This window comes from Centrocercus urophasianus, unplaced genomic scaffold, assembly GCF_019232065.1.
Source record: "Centrocercus urophasianus isolate 14NV4802_14NV808 unplaced genomic scaffold, USGS_Curo_1.0 seq_15, whole genome shotgun sequence".
In the NCBI taxonomy this organism is placed as follows: Eukaryota; Metazoa; Chordata; class Aves; order Galliformes; family Phasianidae; genus Centrocercus; species Centrocercus urophasianus.
The window spans coordinates 26808344-26831077 of record NW_024884697.1 but is presented as its reverse complement, the minus strand read 5'-3'; the positions used below and the strand labels follow the sequence as shown (position 1 = coordinate 26831077).

The 22734-nt window shown below is 37.5% G+C and overlaps 1 protein-coding gene across 3 annotated transcripts in view; it reads right to left on the bottom strand.

The window, feature by feature from the left end:
• Positions 1 to 5651: 5651 nt before the first annotated feature.
• PNPLA8 (patatin like phospholipase domain containing 8) overlaps positions 5652 to 22734 on the bottom strand; it is a 35956-nt gene continuing 18873 nt past the window's right edge. For all 3 annotated transcript variants that reach the window (XM_042815457.1, XM_042815456.1, XM_042815455.1), the window contains exons 9-10: positions 8630 to 8825; positions 5652 to 7176 (exon numbers count right to left, since the gene is read on the bottom strand). In XM_042815457.1, the coding sequence (XP_042671391.1) occupies positions 6902 to 7176; positions 8630 to 8825 (471 nt within the window). In that variant the 3' untranslated portion in view covers positions 5652 to 6901. The remainder of the gene's footprint in view (positions 7177 to 8629; positions 8826 to 22734) is intronic.

The window sequence follows — 22734 nt, the reverse complement described above, 5'->3', positions numbered from 1 at the left end:
ACAGTGGGGAAGCAAGGAGCAATAGCAGTTTTTCTGAGATTATGACTGAGAGTGGACACTGGTCAAGTTTTTAAGAAAGTTCTTGCTATCAACATTTTAGGCACTCTGTTGTGGATGACAGGTTGGCCATGAGCCAGCAGTGTGCCCTTGTGGCCAAAAAGGCCAATGGCATCCTGGGATGCATTAAAAAGAGCGTGGCCAGCAGGTCGAGGGAGGTGATCCTCCCCCTCTACTCTGCCCTGGTAAGGCCTTATCTGGAGTACTGCATCCAGTTCTGGGCTCATTGTTAAAATCATGAGTTTCTTGAGCTCTGGCATTGCATTTTAATGATCTCAGTAATATGTTCCATTTGTCTGTGTGCCCATGTAGATACTGTATTACAACCTCTTCCTGAAAAGTAAAAAAATTGGAGCACTGGCATGTATTTTTTATGTTACTATGCAGTGAGATAGCCATATGTGACAGTCTTACAAGAAAGCAATAAATTAAATGAAATCATAAATAAAAAGCAAAGTTGCATTGCTACTAAAAATTAAACATGCATTTCCAGTACTGGATTGTTTCAGTACTTACTTCATTTTTATACTGTTGTGCTGAAAATCACTAATGATATCTCATGTACGATACCCGCAGACTTGATTAAATAACATTATAGAACTGTCTTCAAAAAAACCAGGCAAGGGGGCATACAGAAATTGAACAGTACCCGGAGAAATCCAACTGCAGGCATGGTAATGAGGAGGCTGAGCCATGAACAAGGGCAGCAATGGGACATACCACAAGGATGTGGCCACTGGTGGGGCTGGGGTGAGGTCCTGCTCACCCTGCTTCTGCAGCACTTGAGGAGGAGGGTCTTGGCATGCTTCTTTTCCTTTGTATATGGATGGCAAGCTGGAAATGAGTCAGCAGTGTGCCCTCAAAGCCAACCGTATCCTGGGCCACATCGAAAGAAGTGTGGCCAGCAGGGCAAGGGATGTGATTCTGCCCCTCTGCTCGGTGCTGGTGGGGCCTCACCTGGAGTACTGTGTCCAGATGTGGAGTTCTCAGTACAGGAGAGACATGGACCTGTTGGAGCACATCCAGATGAGGGCCACAAAATGATCCAAGGGATGGAACACCTCTCCTAAGAGTACAGCCTGAGAGAGCTGGGGATGTTCAGCCTGGAAAAGTAAAGACTGAGAGGTGATCTGACAGCGGCCTTTCAATGTCTAAAGTACAGAAACAAGAAGAAAAGGGACAGATTCTTTGGAAGGGTCTGTAGAGAGGATATTTAGTTTGGATATAAGGAAAAATTATTTTACAGTGAGGGTGGTTAGGCACTGGAGCAGGTTGCCCAGAGATGCGGTCGATGTCCCGTCCCTGGAGACTTCCAAGGCAAGGCTGGATCAGGCCCTGCGCAGCCTGATCTGGCTGTAGTATCCCTGTTCATCGCAGGGTAGTCAGACTAGATGGCCTTCAGAGGTCCCTTGCAACTCTAAGGATTCTATGGTTGTAGTGCAGAACAACTGCTGGAAGGCATTAAAGGAAGTGTTGATGTCTCCCATCATCTTTGTTGCCACCATCTTTTAAGTGTAGCTATAGGATCCAGAAGATGGGTGCTCAATGGAGCCAAAGGAAAGTGATTCCTTCTTTTTCTTCTGAAGATTGCAGAATAGCTGTACATAATACATTTCCCTCTCACGTATGTGTTCATAAACCTGTTGTATATAAGGGGCTAATGAGTGATTAATAAGGGGTCCATGTGCCTGTTGCATATAAGGGCTTAATGAGCTCTTTCTTACGGCACAGGTTAAGGATTCTGCTGGCCTTGAAACCTGCAGCCTTGTAATATTGCACTATAGAACCCTATTCAGGAATTATTTTAAAACTTGCAGCAAGAGTTTCTTTCTCCCCATTAGCTCTCTGCATAGCTCTGCTATATTCTGTAACGTCACTGCTTTGGGGATTGGAACCTTCTCGTTTTCTGCCTCAGTTTAATAGTGGTCAGTTTAATTGTCCTTGATTTTATGGAAGTGTTGTCCCTTATTTTATTACGTTTTCCTTCTTGAAGGAACAACAGCATATACCTTCCTTCCAGCCCTTGTCTTCTAAGCTGGAATGTGAAACAAAGCATGCTCTCTTAACATTCCCCTTGGCAGCCTTTCTTTGCATCTGTTTTACTCTGAGTGTCTCTGGCAGCACTGTCACAGCTGTAATTACATTCAACTCTTGCTGCCCGTGCCCTCTGCAAAGAATCAGTATCTTCATGTTGGTACTGAATTGCCACCGACAGGAAATATCCTAAAATCAATTCCTCGCATTACACCATGTAAAAGTTTTATTTTCTTTCCTTTAGTAATGATTCATCTCTCAATTAGTATCTCTGTCTGCGTAGGTAATTAGAAACTAAGACACGTCCAAGAGGCATTTTCTCTTTCTGACATTGCATTAACAGACATTATTTTACATCTTCACCTTTTCATTTCCTTGTCTAGATGCCTTCTTCCTGCTCCTCACAATCAGAGCAAGGATACTATGTCAATTTTACAAAGATTTGGCATTGTCACATTCTATGCACGCAAACTTGGCATATTCAAATGCGATCGGACACTTGGGTGGAAGAACTTTGTTTTCTGCTCTCACACCAAGCAACCTGGTTATCCAGTATATTCTCGTGGCTCAATGTTCAAAATTCACACTGATATCTCATATTCCACTTTGCTTCCTATCTGTCTGTCCATGGCATCCCCTGTGGTGCACTGACACACACCTGGTTTTGTAGCTGTGAATTTGCTGACTCAGTTTCTGTTAGTCAACTGGATAAATGCACATCATTCCTCAGGGTACTTCTTCATAGCAGGATTCCTTTAACTCGATTTTCTGCATTACAGTAATCTTCCTTCCACTGTTGATCTTACACCGGTGTTCTTCAAAGGCACTGCTTTCATTCTAACCTATTTCCTCCTTAGATTCATGCTGCACTAAATTACTCTTGTTTAAAATATGAAGGACCCCTCCTGGATTCACCTGTTGTGTTCTTCATTCCATCCACATGCTTGGTTAAAATATGCTGGTATGTGATCCACATCTAGACCATCTGCTGCCTACCTGTTAACCCCTTGAATTTAAAATTCCTTCTCCGTATGTAGCCAGTTCTGATTCCTCTACAGCTTTCCCTATTTCGTTTTCATCTATCAAAGCATCATTTGGGATTCCTCATCCAATGACTCAATAAACTTCCTGTTGTACTCTGTGATGTAGGAGCAGGATGAGTAGGAATCCTTGGAAACTGCTAATATCTGTAAGTAACAAAAAACTAATTACAGCCAGATACATCTCTCACGCCTGCACCTTTTAAAATGGTTTAGAAAGGAGTGCAAACTCCTAATTAGTGCCTGATAGCGCAGCACTGCAGTGCCAAGGATCAAAGAATGTAGTTTGAAAGGATTTGATACACACATCCTGTGAATTTATACACATAGTGGCCTAGAACAGTCTGAATTAATTACTCTGTAGCTCAGCTCTATCTTATGTGTACTTAAAAAACAAACAAACAAACAAAAACCCCTAAGAAAATATAGTTACACCAAGAACAAATAAAGGAAAAGGAACCGAAGCTGCCGAGTGCAATCACAAATCCAGACCTGAAATAACTCCTTCTGCCCCCACAAGACAGTGCTATATGAAACAAGTAGCAATGGGTTTAAACTGTACAAGAAATCTTTCACAGAACAAACCTGCTTTAAGCAGACATTTCTTGCTCTTTCTATGTAGCCTTGGCCTCGTAAGTTTAAGAGCTGTGATTGTTTTAGTCTAGTCCCAAGAGTGGACCATTTCTTCAGATGAGATTTACGTTCTGTTGCTGCTATTACATATCTTTATGCTCCTGTCCTTCATCTCAAATATGTAACTCATAATCCAGCCTCCTTTACTGCACACAAGAGGAGAACATCGAGCTCTGCAGAGGTTTAGGATGAGGCCATGTACTTCACGTGTCCTCGCTTGTGGGCTGACACTTGGATTTTGCAAAGGGGAAGCAAACAGTTGCAGGTGCCATTTTGCCTGCACTCCTGAGCACTGATTAAATGCATTTATGCATATCCCCTTGACAAGGACACTTCTAACATGCAGGCAAGGTTGATGCCTTAGCAAATACATTTTAATTTCTTAAATATGGGATCTCAGAAGTCAGACAAACTGCTCTCATCAACCTAGAATATGTTTAATGCATTCTTATGAAAGGCTTAAAGGCCAAGGCTCTATATCAATTTTTATTTTTTTTAACAGATTTGTAGTGAACACTTAAAGAAGCAGAAATAATGCAATGCTTAAGTGAAGCTAATATGAAATCTTCTGCTCTCATTCAAAAAAACTAGTACTTTTCCAAGTTTTGGTCTTTAATCAACTTCTACTATAAAGAACAGAGTACTGAGCACTTCCAAATGAAGAAAAAATCCTGCATTATAGAAAACAGAAATGATATTCCACCTGCAAAGTTATTTCATATTAATAGAGTTGATCAGCACATACACTTACCTGAGTGGCCAACACCAGCACCTCAGTTTTAATTCTTGTAAAAATTAAATGGAGATTTTATCACCTTGTCCTCTGTTGGTGCTTTCATAAATAAATGACAATGCCAAAAAGCTATGATAGGAAATTTATGAATTCCTAATACTATCTTTAGAATCCTTATGGATAAAGGCTTGACTTTGCCTTTTTTCCAGAGGAGTAATTGTATTGAATGTTGTTTCATGAGAATATCCAACATTGTCTGTTATAATTCTGGATGCCGGCAACCCAGCATGATGCTATGCAAAGCATCTTGATCAAAATGATGTGTTCAAGGCTAGCTTGGATGGGCAGCCTGGTCTAGTATTAAATGGGGAGGCTGACGGCCCTGCATGCAGTATAGGGGTTGGAGGTTGATGATCACTGAGGATCCTTCCAACCCAAGCTTTCCTATGATTCTATAAATGTTAACATTGCTTTTTATATGCTTAAATTTACACAAATTGGAAATACTTGATCTTGTTTTCTATCAGTCAGTTCTTAGTAACTGGAATGCAGAAGGGAAGTTGCATAAAGCACAGTTGTATCAAGATCACACAACTTTTTATTGCCCTATTCAAGGAACTATTTTTGTTCACAGTAATAAAGGAGCAACCAGAACCACCACCACACAAACACAAACAGGAAGAAAAACAAACACCAAACTCTGGTCAATAAAAAACACACACTTTCTTTCACTTCTTATCTTTAAATCGGTGTAGCTTTAGAACTTTTCTTTCTCTCCGTTTCTCCTCCTTTTCCTTCCTCACATGCTGAATAATAAACGCTTCTTTAATCCTTGTGCACCTAGAATTTGTCTGCATGGGGAAGCGTTAAACAAAAAATTGAAGGCTTCAGCTTGTTTTGTGCTAATGGCACCTACTGGCTTCACCGACCAAACAAGTCTGAGAACTGAGGGAACACTAGAAAACAGTGGGTATTTGAGTAAAGAAAAAACAAAACACTCAGACATTGAAAAATAAAAACCAGCCCAAATCAAATACTTTCCCACAGTCACAAAATACTGTGGCAGCTCCTGAGGATCTCCGTTGTCCTCTTCCACGTCCCTTTCTTAAAAAGTAATCTACTAACATTTGATTGAAGAAGACAAGTAGAGAAGGTGACTGTCAAGGTAAGCATTATATTTAGAAAACAATGCAATGGCAGCTTATAACCCCTGAAAGGCAAATGGACAAATGCTGCTTTTTGGTGAAATTGGACATGTTACACAGTAAGCAGTTCCATGTAGCTGTCCACTAAGATGTAAAAAGTCACCCAGAGAAGAGTGCTTGACTTGTCCTGGTGCCCAACGCACAACAGCAGCTGACTCACATTTCATTGCGCTTATAGAGTTTCTAATAGCATTGTTGAAAATGTTTCATTAACATCCCGTATCGGCAGTGCTTACCACACCACCCCGCTTAACATAAGCAAGAGGTTGCAATGGAATGAGTAGTAAGATCACAGTAAGCTGTAAATAAAACTTCACAACTCTAACACAACTTCAAGAGAGTGCATGTATGACAGTTGAAAGACAATGCATAATTTATTATTTCAGGTACCAACTGCTAATTTTTTCTTGACACCTAAAGTTTGACATCAAAAACTGAAGCTTCTATAACAAGCTTCTCACTTGCCCAACTAGTGAACTGTTCTAAAGCTTTATTTCCTTTACCTTCTGATAAGAACAGCAGCTCAAATGAAGTTGGAGGGCTTGGGATTATTTCCAAATAATGAACAAACCAATCTGAAGTCGAAAAAAAAAAAAAAGCAGCAAGTCTTAAAAATATCAGTTAATCTTCATAATTTAATATGCCATTTATAGTCATCCAAACATCTTACTGAATAGTTATGTACAAAAACCATTGAAAAGAAAAAGAATTTAGATGTTATCTTTGAAATTCAAAAGTGCAATTAACACAAGCAAAGTTTCTTTTTGTTTTTGGTTTCATTTCTATTAAATTCACTGGCTACATAAGAGCCTAACAAGTATGCTGCCTACCACAAGGTGAATGAGGATTTTATTTGTCATTAATTTGTTTATTTTCAATGAGCCTGGCGGCTGACCGAGTCTTGCTCCAACGATAAATATGGTACATTGAAAAATGCATTGTTTTCATAATTTTCAGTTTTACTGACTTCAACAAATTGAATAAGAACAACAGTAAGATCCCTAAAGTTCTAAAATAATAATTAACACCATAAAACTTGATATGAAGGTAAGTGTGCACAAGACAGCCATCCTTGCACCAGAGCTCTACGGACAGCTTCCAAAGATGTTGTTCACTCACAACAGACACTGTTCCTCTACAGTACTGAATGAGTTTTCTGAAATAAGATTTACATTTACAGAGTTTCATGCATTAGGTATTCACAATTTGGAAAGAAAAGGAAACCCTTCATACATATCAGCCTTTAATTTTATCCAATCGTGAAATTTCTGTAAAGTTGATTTTTCTTGTGTTAGTATTTTTGCAGCTTTTTTCAGCTTTTCTTCATTTCGTTCTAAATAGCGAATTCCATCTGTCTGCAACTGACTGAGTTTCTCTTTCCGGCTTTCATCCAGAGGTATGTCTTCATTCATCAGAGGATTAAATCTGAAATAAGTGTCTGGTGGTAACAGCGCATCCAGCATGGTGTGAACTTCTGCATCGAAAACAAACATAGGAAACGGTAACATTTACATGAGAGGCAAACAGTCCTACAGCCTGAACAACGAGTGCTCTGGAGAGACATGACCCAGAAAGTGTAAATATGTGCTGCTTTACTAAGGACATTTTTTTCCCACTATTGCCTTATACAAAGAAATACAACTCATTTTGCAAACAACCCCATAGCTCTGCTTTTGCTGAAAAGCTTCACCTTTTATTCTACGACAACTGCATTCATGATAATCAAGAAGACTTTATGAGCTATCCAGATACATGTATGTTCATTCCTTGATGAATAAGAACACATTCTGAACAGCAGTAATGTAACTTACATATCCCCACTCATGATTTGTTACACTCAATACTTAGTGGAGAAGGTATTATGAAACAGAGCTATATACTCAACTCTCATCTCAAAGTCTGCAGTAAAAAAAACTACGTAGTTTTGAAGCTTTCTTTAAACTGCAACCATTATGTATTATGAAAACACATTTTGGTTTTGAAATTTTCATGAATTGTAAAATGTTTGAATTCTGAAAAATAACCAGTGCAGAAATAAACTGGCTATGTAATAGATTTATTTGTTCCTCTCTTTGCTTCTTCTTTTCTTCTCCTTCCATAGCCTCAATTCTCCCTCCTTTAAGATCTCTCCTCTTGTATCTCCTTTAAACTTCCGTTTCCATGACTACTTCCAGCTTTCATCTCTTATTTCCTTCTTTGCATTCTTACCACTCCCTCTCTCAATATCCCTTTGTACAAATCCTGCTGGATTACTAGTGGAATTCTTAGTTTTCAGGTACCTGCAGTTTACCTACATCATCAGCCAAGACCTCATAAGCTAAAAGAGCTCCGCAATGGCACAGTGATGAAGACTCATGGAGGTAACACTGAGAAACGCACTCATGTTCTCATCTCCAGAAGACCTGTAATACTAGTATTAAAACACTAACTACATGTAATAAGTTAAGAAGAGACATGCTTTACTGTGTGTGTTCTTGCTATAATTTGAATCACAGAATCATAGAATTGTTTGAGTTGGAAAGGACCCTCAAAGGTCATTTAGTCCAACTCCCCTGCAATGAACAGGGACACCCACAGTTAGGTCAGGTTGCTCAGAGTCCAGTCCAGCCTGAGCTTGAATGTTCCCCCCAAGGACATGGAATCCACCACCTCTCTGGACAACCCGTTCCAAACACCTGCTGGGTGAAAACAGCTTCCTGAAAGCAACCACTTAAAACTCTCTATTTGTCTGCTTTTGATTTTGTCACCAATGAAGTCAAACAAACATGATCTTCCTATAGGTTATATGGCTTAGGCAGAAGTTTCAGCGGGTCAGACAGAGAGAAAGGGAAAAACAAAATGTTGCAAATTGCTCTTTGAACTGAAATTATAAGAATAATCAAAAAGCTGAAAAGAGCCAGAGAACAAAGACAAATTAAGACACTAACCTTCTGTGTCAGTTGCACTGCTGATAACGTTTGTGAGTTTGGCTTTCAAACTGGTGTATGTGACGTTTGTCTTCCCTGCACTTTCGTATCGGCCTGTACCCAGCGACACCAGACACTGCAGTGGAACATCTGGCCAAAGGCACTTGCACTCATGAACTGCCAGTGCAGAAGGATTATTTAGAAGCAAGCCTCCATCCTGTAAATCAAAAATAAATGTAAAGGCTAATAATATATATGATGTGAATAAAACAAAATTGCAATTGCAAACTGAACTGGATAGCACTTTTGTATTAAAACATCTCAGTGAAACAGGCAATAATTTTCATCTTTCGTGCAAGTGCTCTGTTTGTGCTTTGCAGCTGCCACATAGCTAAGTTTCCTGGGCTTATGGACACTGTCAGATCATCTCTTGAATCTCTGGTGAGTTCTGCTGGTGGGAGCGAATAGTTCAGAGTAGGAAGGATCGACTGAGGTCATGTAGTCCAAACCCCCTCCTTGCAAAGGATCAGCTGAAGTGTGCTGCCAAGGGCTACAACCAGTTCAGTTCTGAGTATCTCCACAGATGGAGACTCCAAAACCTTTCTGGGCAATCTCTTTCAGTGTTTGACCACCCTCATAATTTTCTTTTTTGATTTGTGTTGTTACTTCTCATCTTTTCTAAGGGTATTCCTTCTTCTACATTCTCTCCAAACCTTTATTTATTCACATTGATAAGATACCCTTCCCCTACAAGTCTTCTCTTCTCTAGGCTGAGCAGCCTCAGCTCTCTGTTTCCCCTCATTTGAAATGCTCCCTTCATCATCTTTGTGGCCCTGTGTTGAACTCACTCACTTAATTGGTAATCTCTGCTACTTCAGTATGTACTTCTGTCTTCTAGGCTTCTAAGACAGCCAACTTCAGAAAAGCATACTAAATGCAAGCAATAGAATATATGAACAAAAGAGAGACTTTCGTTTTCAAGATTTCTGTAGTTAAGAACAGTAATTAATCATAGCAGAGGCCAAGATTTTTATAGCCATTCAAAAAAACATATAAAATATAGAAGAAACAGAATATGGAGGAATATTTGCAAAAGCACTATGCAAAAGCTCCCTGAACTACCTATATCCTGTACCTGTCCATCACATTACAAGAATAACAAAGAAACCAATGACATTCAAACAGAGCTTAGAATAAAAAAAAATTATGGAATTGCTGCACACTTTACAGGAACTTTTACTAACTACAGCTGTGCTAGACAAGTAGTAATGGGATTGCTGAGATGAGGAGTTTTGTCTTTTTTTGTTTATCAAGCTTCTATTTTAACCTACAAAAAGATCATTGAGCTGCTTCTGGACTACTGTCTACTTTGCTCAGAACAGTGCTAAAATGAATAGTCTTTTCAGTGCCTATTATCCTTGCTTACGTATAAATTTAATTCTACACAGAAAACAAAATACAAGGATGTCTTTGTCCTTGATACAATTCCCCATGAATCTTAATACAAAATCTTAATACTTATCTTCATGGTGCTTACTTATTTCTTTATAACAGAGATTAAAAAATGCTTACCAAATAATTTCCACTGATCTTGCCAATATAATTTAATTAAACATGATTTTTTTCCACCATGGGAAAGCTTAGCGTTATCAAAATATAGTGTGTAGTTAATAACAGAATAGCACTCTATTTTTTATCAAACGGACAAATAAGACACCAGTGATAAATAACACAGAATCATAGAATCCTTAGAGTTGGGAGGGACCTTTAAAGGCCATCTAGTCCAGCTCCCCTGCAGTGAACAGGGACAGCACAGCTAGATCAGGTTGCCCAGGCCTTGATCCAGCCTCACCTTGAAAGTCTTCAGGGACAGGGTATCAACCACATCATTGGGCAACCTGTTCTAGTGCTTCACTACCTATGTCGGAAAAACCTCTGATCTCCAATTCCCCAATTTTAGGGTGAAACCAATTCCCTTGTCCTAACACCACAGACCCTGGCTATGCGGTCTGTCCCCTCCTTTCTTATAGTCTCCTTTCAGATACTGAAAGGACTCCATCAGGTCTCCCTGGACCCTTCTCTTCTCAGGCTGAACATCCCCAGCTCTCTCAGCCTGTCCTCAGAGGAGAGGTGTTCCATCCCTTGATCATTTTTGTGGCCATCCTCTGCACGTGCTCCAACAGGTCCATGTCTCTCCTGTATTGAGGACTCCACATCAGGACACAGTACTCCAGGCGATCCCTCATCAGCACAGAGCACAGGGGTAGAATCACCTCCCTCACCCAGCTGCCCACACATCTTTTGATGCAGCGTACACACACCAAAGCTGTGCCACAAAAATACCGAGAGCTTTCTGCAGCTATTTTCATATTTAAACAGCTTTCAATTCAGGTCTACTGGAATGACAGTAATTATTCATTAAGACACCTTTTATATAATTTCTAGAATCAATATAGCTATATGCTATTCTTGGAAAGTCAGAAGTAATACTCAATAACAAGGGTAACTAATTTATTTTCTTCACCTTCAGATTATTATTGATAATGATCCAATCAATATTGTGTTTCAAATCAGCTTACTCTGACAAAGATCTTCATGATATTGCTCTTCTGCTTTCAGTGATCAACTACTGAATCAGTAGATAATGTTATTAGTTAAACTGAGCTTTAGAAGACTTAATGAAGAAAGCAGTGCAATAATTTAACTCATGTTTTGCAGCTCCAGAAACATTACAACACATTAATTCAAAGAATGAAATTCTCACATTAAAAATATTGCTTAGAACTGCATGAGCAAGGAATCTTCACCAAAGAGATTTCATTGGAGCATATGCCTAAAGAAGTGCACTTCTGTTTTTATTTAAATGTTGATCTGGTAGTCAGAGCACAAGGGAGCCTTCTCTGCTTTGTAACTGTCAAAACACTTGGAGAAAATATTAACTACAGCTCTAGCATAGCTAACTAACTGGGCCCTAAAAGAATGGTTATGCTTCCACTGAGTTGTAGAAAAATCTGTATTGGGACGAGGAATATTTCATAAAGCACACTTGGGAATCACTTGATAAAATGTTAAGCTCAGTATAACAACTGAATGTTTGCCACTTGGAAAGTCTTTGGCAAAAGACTGAAAGAAAAGTCCGAGTGCTTGACTTCAGTGCTTCGCTGTCACAACCAGGCTTGTTTATACATTTAGTAAGCTCCATTTTAAAATTTGTTTGATTACCTCCATTATTTTTATCAGATTATTATTATTATTTTTGAAGTTTCTTCCCTATTGTTAACCTGCATGATGTCACTAGGGAAGTGGCATACCCCTCGTCAGCACTTGCTTGCACTAATGTTCTACTCTTGCACTTTGTGCTCAGTGTGCTGTCTGCAAATTAAGATGACTGAAGTGTGACGCAGTTTTGCAAAGTTTAGAGTATGAAGGAGTGTGTAAGAGCTGCCAGTGCACTGATTATAGCAGCCCAGGGAAGGGGTAACTATGTATGCTCGGGAAGTGGAAAAGTTTGCAGTTACATTGAGAACTGACTGAATGAGAGGAGATGGTGAAATGTGGTCAAGGACAATCTAAGAATGGGAGGACAAAGCAAATGAGTCACTGGTCTACTCTGGCTGGCTGCCTGGCACATAGTCAGACAATTGCATGTTTTTGTGGATGCTGATCAGCAATTTTTGTCATTTAAAGAGTTACTGTAAGTCAGTCCTTCAGCTCATTTCCAAGGTATGTGCTGTGTGTGAAAAATGCATATTTGTGGGGGTTTTTTTTGTTTTTTTTTGTTTTGTTTTGTTTTTTAAAGACTCCAGACTATACTGGTGTAGTTCTGTATTTTGTAAGAAAGGCTTATAAAAGTTTGTTTTACAGCTAAAGTAATATACATCATAACATGATTCATGTTCTGTTTCTTTAAAGAGTGTAGAACTTTAGGAAAATGAAAGAGAATGAGACCTCAGGAGGTTGTCTGGTCCAGCCTCCTGCTCAAAGCAGGACAAACTTCAAAGCTGGGTCAGGTTCCCAGGGCCTCACCAAGCTGAATTTTGAAAACATCCAAGAACAGAGATTCTACAGCTTTCACTGTCTGCACTTTGTTCTGTGCTTTTTAAAAAGTCCAGCTAGAGATTCTCCCCCTTAGACAGAAGGCTGCGTTCTGCCTCCTCTTTGACCTTCTCTTTTTTCAGGCTAAATAAATCCAGTTCTGTGCATCATCTGCCGTGTCATTTTCTTCAGTTCTAGAACTCCTCAATGGAAGCATAACCATTCTTTTAGGGCCCAGTTAGTTAGCTATGCTAGAGCTGTAGTTAATATTTTCTCCAAGTATTTTGACAGTTACAAAGCAGAGAAGGCTCCCTTGTGCTCTGACTACCAGATCAATATTTAAATAAAAACAGAAGTGCACTTCTTTAGGCATACGCTCCAATGAAATCTCTTTGGTGAAGATTCCTTGCTCATACAGTTCTAGGTATTAACGTAGGCATGCTTAAATATTGTCAAATGTTTCCCATTTACTTCATAATCCAAAGGAAAATACACAGAGACCTCAAATAAAAGAAGTGCTCCAGACTTCTGGAAGCACAGAACCTTCTTGAATTCTTGTTTTATGTAAATAATTAAGGTGAACATGCATGAAATCACCACTCAATTATTCAAACCAGAAATTTTAAAACAGCTCTTCGACTGAAGATGTTATAAAAAAGCAGTTTAAATCACACATTACTATGGATGTTTTTGTTTTTCTTTTTAAAACGAAGTTCAGAACACACTGTTTACCCATAAGCTATCACTTCATTTCTTAATTTTGTCAATCTCAAATTGTACCTTCTGATTGCTGTGTGCAGCATCCTGAAGTTTCACTTAAGTGATGTTAAGTTTTGTGAAGAAAATAATCTAGCACTGGGTGAAGGATATGACTTAAGAAAGCCAAGTCTGACATTTGGAAGCTGAGTTTGCAGGCTCCATAGTAACCATTTCACCTCACTGCTTATGCAGACATGCTTTGCATTTTAGCAAACAGACTTGCTCTGCTGTTTACTTTCATTGTAAATACGGAAGGACTGGAAAAAGTACTAGAACAAAGCTGTCACAGGCTAAGACAAGACAGGCTAAGATTCTGAAGAGACTTTGAAAAGTACTTTTCAAATTCTGTGTTTAAAGTCAACACAGAAATAATTAACAGCTGCAGATTAAGAACAACGTTTACTGTTTTTTGAATGAGGACTTGAAGACTCTCTGCACTACGGTAAGAGATTAGTGCTCTGAAAAATTAAAACACTCCAAAAACATTAAGCCTGGTTTCCTTAAATAAAAAGTAGGCTTTGCCAAATCATTCTGCAAAATCATCTCAGAATGTTCATCTGAGCAGCAGTGAATATTCTCAGTGTAGAAGATGGGAGTGAGAATACGAATGCATTCCTCCTGTACACCAAAGTTCTAAGAACTTCAGAATGAGATTCTGAATGAAATTCAGATGCTCCTTTAATATTCCTCAAATGTCTTCTGCTCATCATTTCATGAAGGCTTTTTTTTTTTTTTTTTTTTTTAAACCAGGAAAACAGATACTGGAACTGTGAAAACAACTGCTCCAGTTTGGAGCAGAAAACTGGTTCCATTTGAATGGGCTAACAGAAAAACTCTTTAGAAAGTACTTGTGCAGAAATATAATTAAATGAATTTGTATTTGCATTATTAAATGACACTGATATTAATATTTCCATTATTTCTGACTTTGATTAGTAAAAAATTGGAACATTTTAAAAGCTACATTTGTACTTCTATTACATCAACTGAAAAAAGAACACCCTATATTAAGATCACATTACATGAGCATCCAATAAAGATTGAAAGTTTACTAAGTTTAATTTTCAGTATAGCTGTTCTCCTATACAGTACTTATTTTTCTAAAAATTAACAGTGCCACTCTGCGTTGTTTATTTACATACAAATCTCATGCTAAATGCTTCTGAGAGCTACCAATTGCTATTGCTAAATATTTAATAATATATTTTACATTTTCTTCTACATTAGCCATGTTTGCTCTTGACATTTCTTTAGAATGAATGGTTGGCAGAGGTATAATGCTAGGTGATTATCTTAAATTATTAACTCATCCCAGCAGGTCATTAATTCACAGAAAATGACCAGCTGCTCTGAAGACATTACTGAATTAATTTTTATGTCAGACACAGAAAATGTACTTACATTGTATTGGTGAAGATTTGCTAGAAAGAATTATTGGGCAATGAAATATATAGTCGGATATTCCATTAAAGGCACAAACTGTGTACCACATTTAATCACATTAATTAAGTAACGAACAACAGAATTTAAAACAACCAACAAGAAAGGATCACAGTGTGCAGTGTAAATACAAAAAGCTGGGTTGTGGTTAAGTCTACAGTGGCACCAAACACACATCCCAACTTCTGCTCTCCGTGTTATGTTTGTAAAGCACAGGCAGTGCTGAAGAGGAGTTTTACTTTTCATACTTTGAAGTCAAATGAAATTAGTCTATTAATTTTTTTAAACAAAACTATTCAAACTATTTCCATTATTTAATAGTTCCACTCTTTGTGATGTAAATGTTATATTTTATTACACTGAAACTGAACAAAACAGGTTCATAATTACAGGATTTGATCTTAAAATGGACAAAATTTAAGAAAAAGCAAGTTAATTACTGGAGGTAATTAACATGAAATAGTCAGCATTTTGATATAAACAATCTAGTATTTGTATTGTCAATGAGAGAGGGGGTGTAAATACAAGTAAAAGAAGAGTTAATTAAATGAGAGAACAGAACAGATACAAGCAGAACTCATATCCACTATGAACAGCTACGAATAAACAAAATCAGAACTCTTCTGACCATCAAAAGATGAAGAAATATCCTTCTCAAAATAACCTTCTACAAGGGTAGCAACAGCAGAGACAGCTTTACATGTTTATGAATTACAGTCTATAATGCAACTGGCAACGATGACAGAGACTGGATTTGACCCAAGGCAAACTGTTTTGATCTGTACTCTCTTTTTTTTCCCCCTAAGGAAATGCCAGCTGAAATAATTCTCAAACATGAGACAAAAATATATAAAAAAGTACACTGCTACTAAAGACATAGTTGGACACATAACTCAGTAGAACAAAAACTGCAACATAAAGAATCAAAGAGATCAGCCTGTTTCGAATTTGCAAAATTAGCACTATAGATTAATCCACACACTAAAAGAGAAGCTCAGCACAGGAAACAGGGCTTAGGCACTGTATCCCATTCAACTAATGCGAATGCACTTGGTATTAACCAACCAACTTCATGCACGTTTTCTGTGCATGGTGAAAAGTATCACCACTGTGGTGCTAAGACCTGCATCCACGACAAAAAGAGGGCAGTTTCCTAAACTAAACTACAATGCAGAAGGCAAATCAGAGTGGATGGCACGTGACAGAGCATGAAGTAATTACTTGCAACATCCAACAGACCACCATGTATCATAAATAAGGTAACTGTATCAAAAGTAACAGCACTCTGGTAGGCTTTCCTCCCCAACGACCATCACAAGGCTATTTCATGAGGAAACATGGTTCCTTCCAAGTCACTATTAGACAGATGTACAGCTTAAAATAAAAATTACAGGTATAACTGACAGAAAATATTCCTTTATGATCTCCTAAGAAACAATGACCAGTGGTGTCAGCACTTTAGAGGAGCAACCTAGACTGACTGGACACACTACTGCACTGCCTCAGCTCTCAATTCTTTTTTATTCCAGTCAGTTCTAATTTTATAAGATTTAGTTATAGCAAATACTAGCTGGTAAATGGTGTTAGTAAGGACACATGGATTGACAAAGTAAGGAAAAAAATAATGCAATCTAATGCAGCTCCTTTGGGAATGATTTTTTTTTTTTCTTTTTCATATAAGTACACTGAAATATTACATTTACAGTAACAAATCACTCTGAATCATGGACATCATAGTGCTTCCAAATTAAATGCCTAAACAAAACACACCCTCTATTTCCTTTCATTAAACAAATCTTCCAAAACCAAGTCATTTAGCAAATCTCTGCTGGGAATCCTAAAAGCAGCCTTGTCTGCAAAGAAACACTGCTGCAGTAAACACAGCATTTTCGTGAAGGCTGCTAACCTGCCCTTTGGCCATTCACCCTATGAGCTGCTAACCAAATCCATAGAATCCACAGGAGAAAACAAACTGCATGTATCCAAGTAGTGAACAAAATGCATATGGCAACAAGTAGACAGAGAAACAAAGAAATATTTGTTTCTATCATTGTGAGAACAAGATACACCTATTAAAGCACAGTCTGCATAAGCTCTGGTGCATGCTGATCACCGTGGCATATCCTAAGAATGAAAAGAACTCCAATGTGACCTATATTCTATGTCTTCTTAGAGCCTGGGAAGTACCCTTGAATCTAATTTTAAAAGCTACCATGTAAAACCAATTAGGGTAGGATCTGTTAAGCGAATCACTTTTGAAGGCCTCTCTCATAACAAGCTACAGACATGAAATGGCGCTTGCAAATTTACCCTCGACTAAAAGGAAAGAAGTCTAAAGAATATGAAGAAAATGTGTGTTTTTTTTTCCCCCCTCCAATGAGAGGAAACTTGAAATTTCAGTTACATATTATATTACTGTGTATATATATATAAATATATATATATATAATTTCTAGTTCATGTTCTCACCATATGCATTGCTTCTCCTGGATTATTAATGCTCAACTAACAAATTAGCTGCCGATTTCTCAACCACTTCAGTATTTGATCTTGCTCAAAGGTGGTCTGGAAAATATTATTATTTGAGCATTACTGTAAGTCAACACTAGATTTTTATTAAATGAATTGTAACAAAGCAGTGAAATCATGGGAACATACTTAAGAAAAAGTTGTGTCAAACAGTGCATATTTTATTTTGAGAAAGATGTATGGCTTTGTTAAATGCCTTCCCATCCTCCCCATGCCCTAATTAATCAAGTTTAGTTTTTACCGTAAAATCAAGCAAGTGAAGTGTGCATAATGATTGTTAAATCTCAAATTGCTCTATTAATTAATTGGCAATTTGCTCAGCATACTGCACTGTCTACTGAAGTGACACTGTTGAACAGCTAAAAAAGAAATGCTTTTTACACTACAGAATAGCAATTAAAAAAAAAAAAAAAATGACACCCCTCCGTGAGAAGTAGGGGGAAAAAAAATCCCCGGTTGTAGCAGGCCTGGAGAGAGCTTAAGAGACACTCAGTGCTTCTTAAATAGATTTTAATATCAAAAAGCTGATGTGTGGCAATACAGCTTGTACACTGTGACATCATGACTCGGTCTCTCTTGACTTGCACGGTTCCTGGAGAAGCATGTTACAGGGATTAAATCCCTTTGAATGCTAATGTCTTCCTCTTTAGAACCACAAAGAATATTAATCCTGCTCCCCTCATCTACCAACAGCTGCGCTGTTTTTCCTTCTTGACAGAGTGGAACAAGATAGCATGGCACAGTTGACCTGAATGTAAATATTGCTATTTGTTTTCCTTTTTTTTTTTTTAACTGCTTTTTTTTTTTAAATGGAAGTTTAACAAACCTGTCATCAAGTTATCAACTGCACAAATAAAAACAAAGCATTTGGGCACCTGGAAATACTTTTTAGCAGTTCTATCAGAAGAATTATAGAAATAATTTATTAACTTATTAATAAATTAACACACTGCAATCCTCTCAAACATTTACAGAGGCTAATACAGGAAGTGAGACTGGAATGTTCCCAGAGAAAGGGCATGACTGTGTGTACACAAATACACATGCATGTATAAATATATATGGATGGATGGAAATGTGAGTGTCAAAGTGAACAGGCACAGTTCAGCTCAGGCATGACTGCAGCAAATACAGCTAGCGTTACACAGAGCATCTTTAAGAACTAATCTCAACCTTACACACAGCTCTCATCCAACTCTTTCATGCACTCTGAGAAAGACAAAGGCTAGATAAAATAAAAAGAGAATATGCAGACTGACTATAAAAAAAATCCACTATGTTTCCATTGTGAAAGTAAGTATTTTTACACATTTGAAGTCAAATCAAATGACAGAGTGTCTTTCATTCGGACTTCAACATACAATTGAGTGATAAACCAATACAAAGCCTGGCATCTATGTAAAATCCTTTAGAGTCCCAAATGCCAGTGCTGAGAAACAAATCTCACTGTATTTACCATTCTGAGTTTTCCAAGGCTTTTTACAAGTATTTTCACATTTTGGCCTTCTCTGTTTTTTGAATCATGTAGAAACACGAGCAGCAATGCAGAGGTAGATTATATATAAGTTAAACTAGAAATGATTACGTTGATAAATTAATACAAGTTTCCAATCCATTAAAAACAAAAATCCACAGAAAACCATCATATTTCCTACACTGTACTACAATACTGAATCTTCTGGCATACAATGAATGCATATTATATTGATGAATTAAAAAAAAACATGGTACTACTGCCTAACAATGGCATACTTCATTTGCATCTGTAGTTCAAAAGCAGTGCAATCTGTTAGTGTGCAGGCTGATAAATAGAAAAGAATAAGTATTTCCATGTAAGCTATGATAGCATCGTATACGATCCATCACGTTAACATTCTTGGCCAGTTACAGTGAACTTCTACAGTAATGATGCTTGACCAAATCTAATAATACTTACAAGAACTATATTAACCTATTGAAAAAAAAAATCCTGAAGCTGAAATATTAGTAACAAAGCTTTTTTAACCAGAAATATTACTGAATTTCATATTGCATTTGGAAATATTTACACGTATGTATTGTGTTCAATCTTGGATGCTTACTAGAAATAAAACTCCTTGATCATCTTGCATTTTCCACTGAGGTACCATTACATTCAAAAACATACACGTCACAATTTGCTCAACACAAGAAGGTTCTTCCCTCAGGATCAAAACATGGTAATTCAAGGTAGTTTGAATGCGCACTGATGCAAATTAAATCTGATATGCAGATCTGCATGCAAATAGTTACGTAGCATTTGCCATATAGAACCATGCTAGCCTGCTGTCTACTAAAAAAAAAAAGCACATCCCATGTGTTAAGAAAAATATAATCTGAGGAAAAAAAAAAAAAAAAATCAGTTAGGTTTGAAAGACAAAAGACAACAACCCCAAAAATTTTAAAGAGTTCAAGATATTAACATAACATGCTTGGAAAGAACATAGATTTTTCAGATGATACGGAAGAATAACTAGAAAATCTAGCATCTATTTCTACTACAATAAACTGTTTAAATACTGAAAACGTATGTAATTCTCCAGTGTTTACCATGGTGTACTCCCTGCAAAGAGAATACAAAATCTACAGCCTTAGGAATTTCGTAGAATTAAGCAAGCCACATCCTAATCTCTTGCTCTTCAGCAATCCAAATACACCAAATAGAGTGTTTTAAGAAAGAACTGTGAGTTTGTGAGGCAATGCTGACTCTATCACAGCGAAGAGCTTTGTCAAAAGAACTCTAAGTAAGGAAAACGAACTAGATGTCATCCTAACTCTATATATCTGAGAATATTGGACCGGATCTCTAATAACACTAATCATAATTTTACGTTCTCTAGTCTGCTAAATAGGATTTAAAGTGAATATAGGTGTTATTACTATCCACTTTAATACATTTCACCAAAGTCTGGCAGTTTAGTACTTCGTAGAAGTTTAAAATCATACTATAGAGCTATTCTTCATACGGATGCACAGACTGACTTTGATGTGCTCTCAATTCAAGGAAAGAGGGGGTAGGATGGTGAGAAGAGGAAGAAGAGTGCCTTGCATAGCTTAACCCTGACCGATCAAGTAGTTAAGGAGCAGCTTGGAGCAGCTCCAAAGACTAAACCAGCTCTCTTTCCAGTTCTGCTTTGACAGGTGGAAGACGACCGTGTTTCAAGATTTCAAAAAGAATATCTGATGTGCCACTCCCTTTTTAGCTTTACAGAAAAATAAAATAACTTATTTGCTTACTTTGGGTGGCATCTTATTAAAATGCTTTGGGGAAAACCAGACACATACAAAAGAAAAAAAAGAAAAACAAAAAAGCCCTAAACAGAAAGGAGAAACAGCTATGAAGAAAATAAAAGTACTCTCAATCTGGTTGATGCAGTAAGGCTTTCCTGCCCTTCATGAAAACATTACCCCCCAACTTGCATACTTTTTAATATATTTGAATGCAACTATGCCAGCTCCTTATAAATGCTTTTTCAAAATACAGCTTACCTTTCCAAATCGCCATTTTCAATCATTACGTTTAATGAGTATTTGATGTCTTTGCAACACACACAAAATTGCCAGTAAGAACTCTCCATTAATTAATGTTTAAAATTAGCTGAATTCATTTAATATGAACTAGTTAAGTACATTACACATTAAAAACTTCTCTTACACTAGAAGAAATGGATAAGGTCTACAATAAACTTTCTCATTATGCTTTCCAGAAACCTCAGCAAATGCAACTGTGTACATTACAGAAAGAGAAACCGAGCACTGGAAAAAGAAATCTATATGAAATGTTAGATACCCTCAAATCCTAGTATGTTGCATACAGACTGCCTTGTGAGTCTACAAGCCATGGCCTACAGTTTCCTCAAGTATTTTTACCCTCTCCAAATATCATTAATAAAGCAGGAGAGCTCAATTAGGCAGAAAATGTGCACAGACTTGCTTTCAGTTTCTTCACAGGACTGTTAGAGACAAGTTTCTGCACTTTCCTCCTATGCTGGTTTTTCAAATTAACTTCTACCTGTTTTGCCTTTCTATCATTTCTTCCGTTTATTGACTCTTAGCACATTATTTGTTAGTCTTTAAACTTCAGTATTACTTAACACATATGACAATGCTAATGAGATTCTACAGTAATTTAATAAATACCATAAGAAATTCTGGATGTGGTCCACGTACATTCATGCTTAATTATGGTACACATCACACAAATATGCCATCGTTGCTTTCCATTAGTTAAGACTAATGCCACCATGTGAACTAACATGATGGAAATATAATAGATGCTTTCTTTAGAAAGACTGCAATCCTATACTGTCTTTGCTGAAGGCCTCAGATTCAGTCATCCTACAGCCCTTTCTGCAAGAGATCTGCAATATATCTTTCCCAAAATAAGCACCGCTACTTTTAAATAAATACAATAAAAAGGATTCTTTCAAATTCAGAGTTATAGAACAAACAGTCAACAAGTACTGAAGGACAATAACAAAGGTTAAAAAAAGATGTACTACATAAAATTAATTTCCTCTTGTCTTTACCACTCACAGTCACCAAAAGAAGCTGTAATACAATAAAACAGCATTCACTGTTGTATGAGAACTGCTGAGTCACGGGCTGAACCTCTAATTGATCACCTGAGGCAAGCAATGAGTCAGCCAGAGGAGCACAGGTGAAGGCAATTCACCTGTGGAGCCAGGCTCCACCCCTCCTAGGCCTATTGAAGAGCTGGCTACCAATGGGGAAGGATCTCTTCTGGAGATTGGCTCTGCTGGAGTTTTGTGAGTGAGCCCAGGATAGGGGTAAGCTTTCTATTTATTCTCTTTTGTTATCATAGTCTGCTTTGCCTAACTCTCTTGTTTATCTCATAATTATAGCATCTTAATATTCATTGATTATACAACTGTTAATAGGATATACCACTTCACACTCAAAGTGAATTTCTTTTGAAGCTGTCTTCTGAATTTAATCTTACTACCATAGCATCTCTTATTCTTTTTGCTTTTCAACTTGGAATCAGCGTAGAACTTAATAAGCTATCAGTAAAAAGAAGTAAAATGTAACAAATAGAAATGATTCATTAATAAAATAGAGCACTGAAACATGCAACTTGAAATTTTCACACTTTGCAGTACTGTTAGATGGAAAGCCATACCATCCATCCAGTGAAATAACGCCCAATGAAATACCAGATGTAAGCAGGAAGTCAAAGGCCATTTACAACTCATATAAGGTTCCCTCCCAGGCAGAGAAGAAAGGAACAGCAGAAAAACTTAAGTTCATATTAGGAAGCCTGCAGTTTTTAAGCCAGTGCCATTCTCTGGTTCTATAAAGGCTATACATGTGAAAAGTTTTCT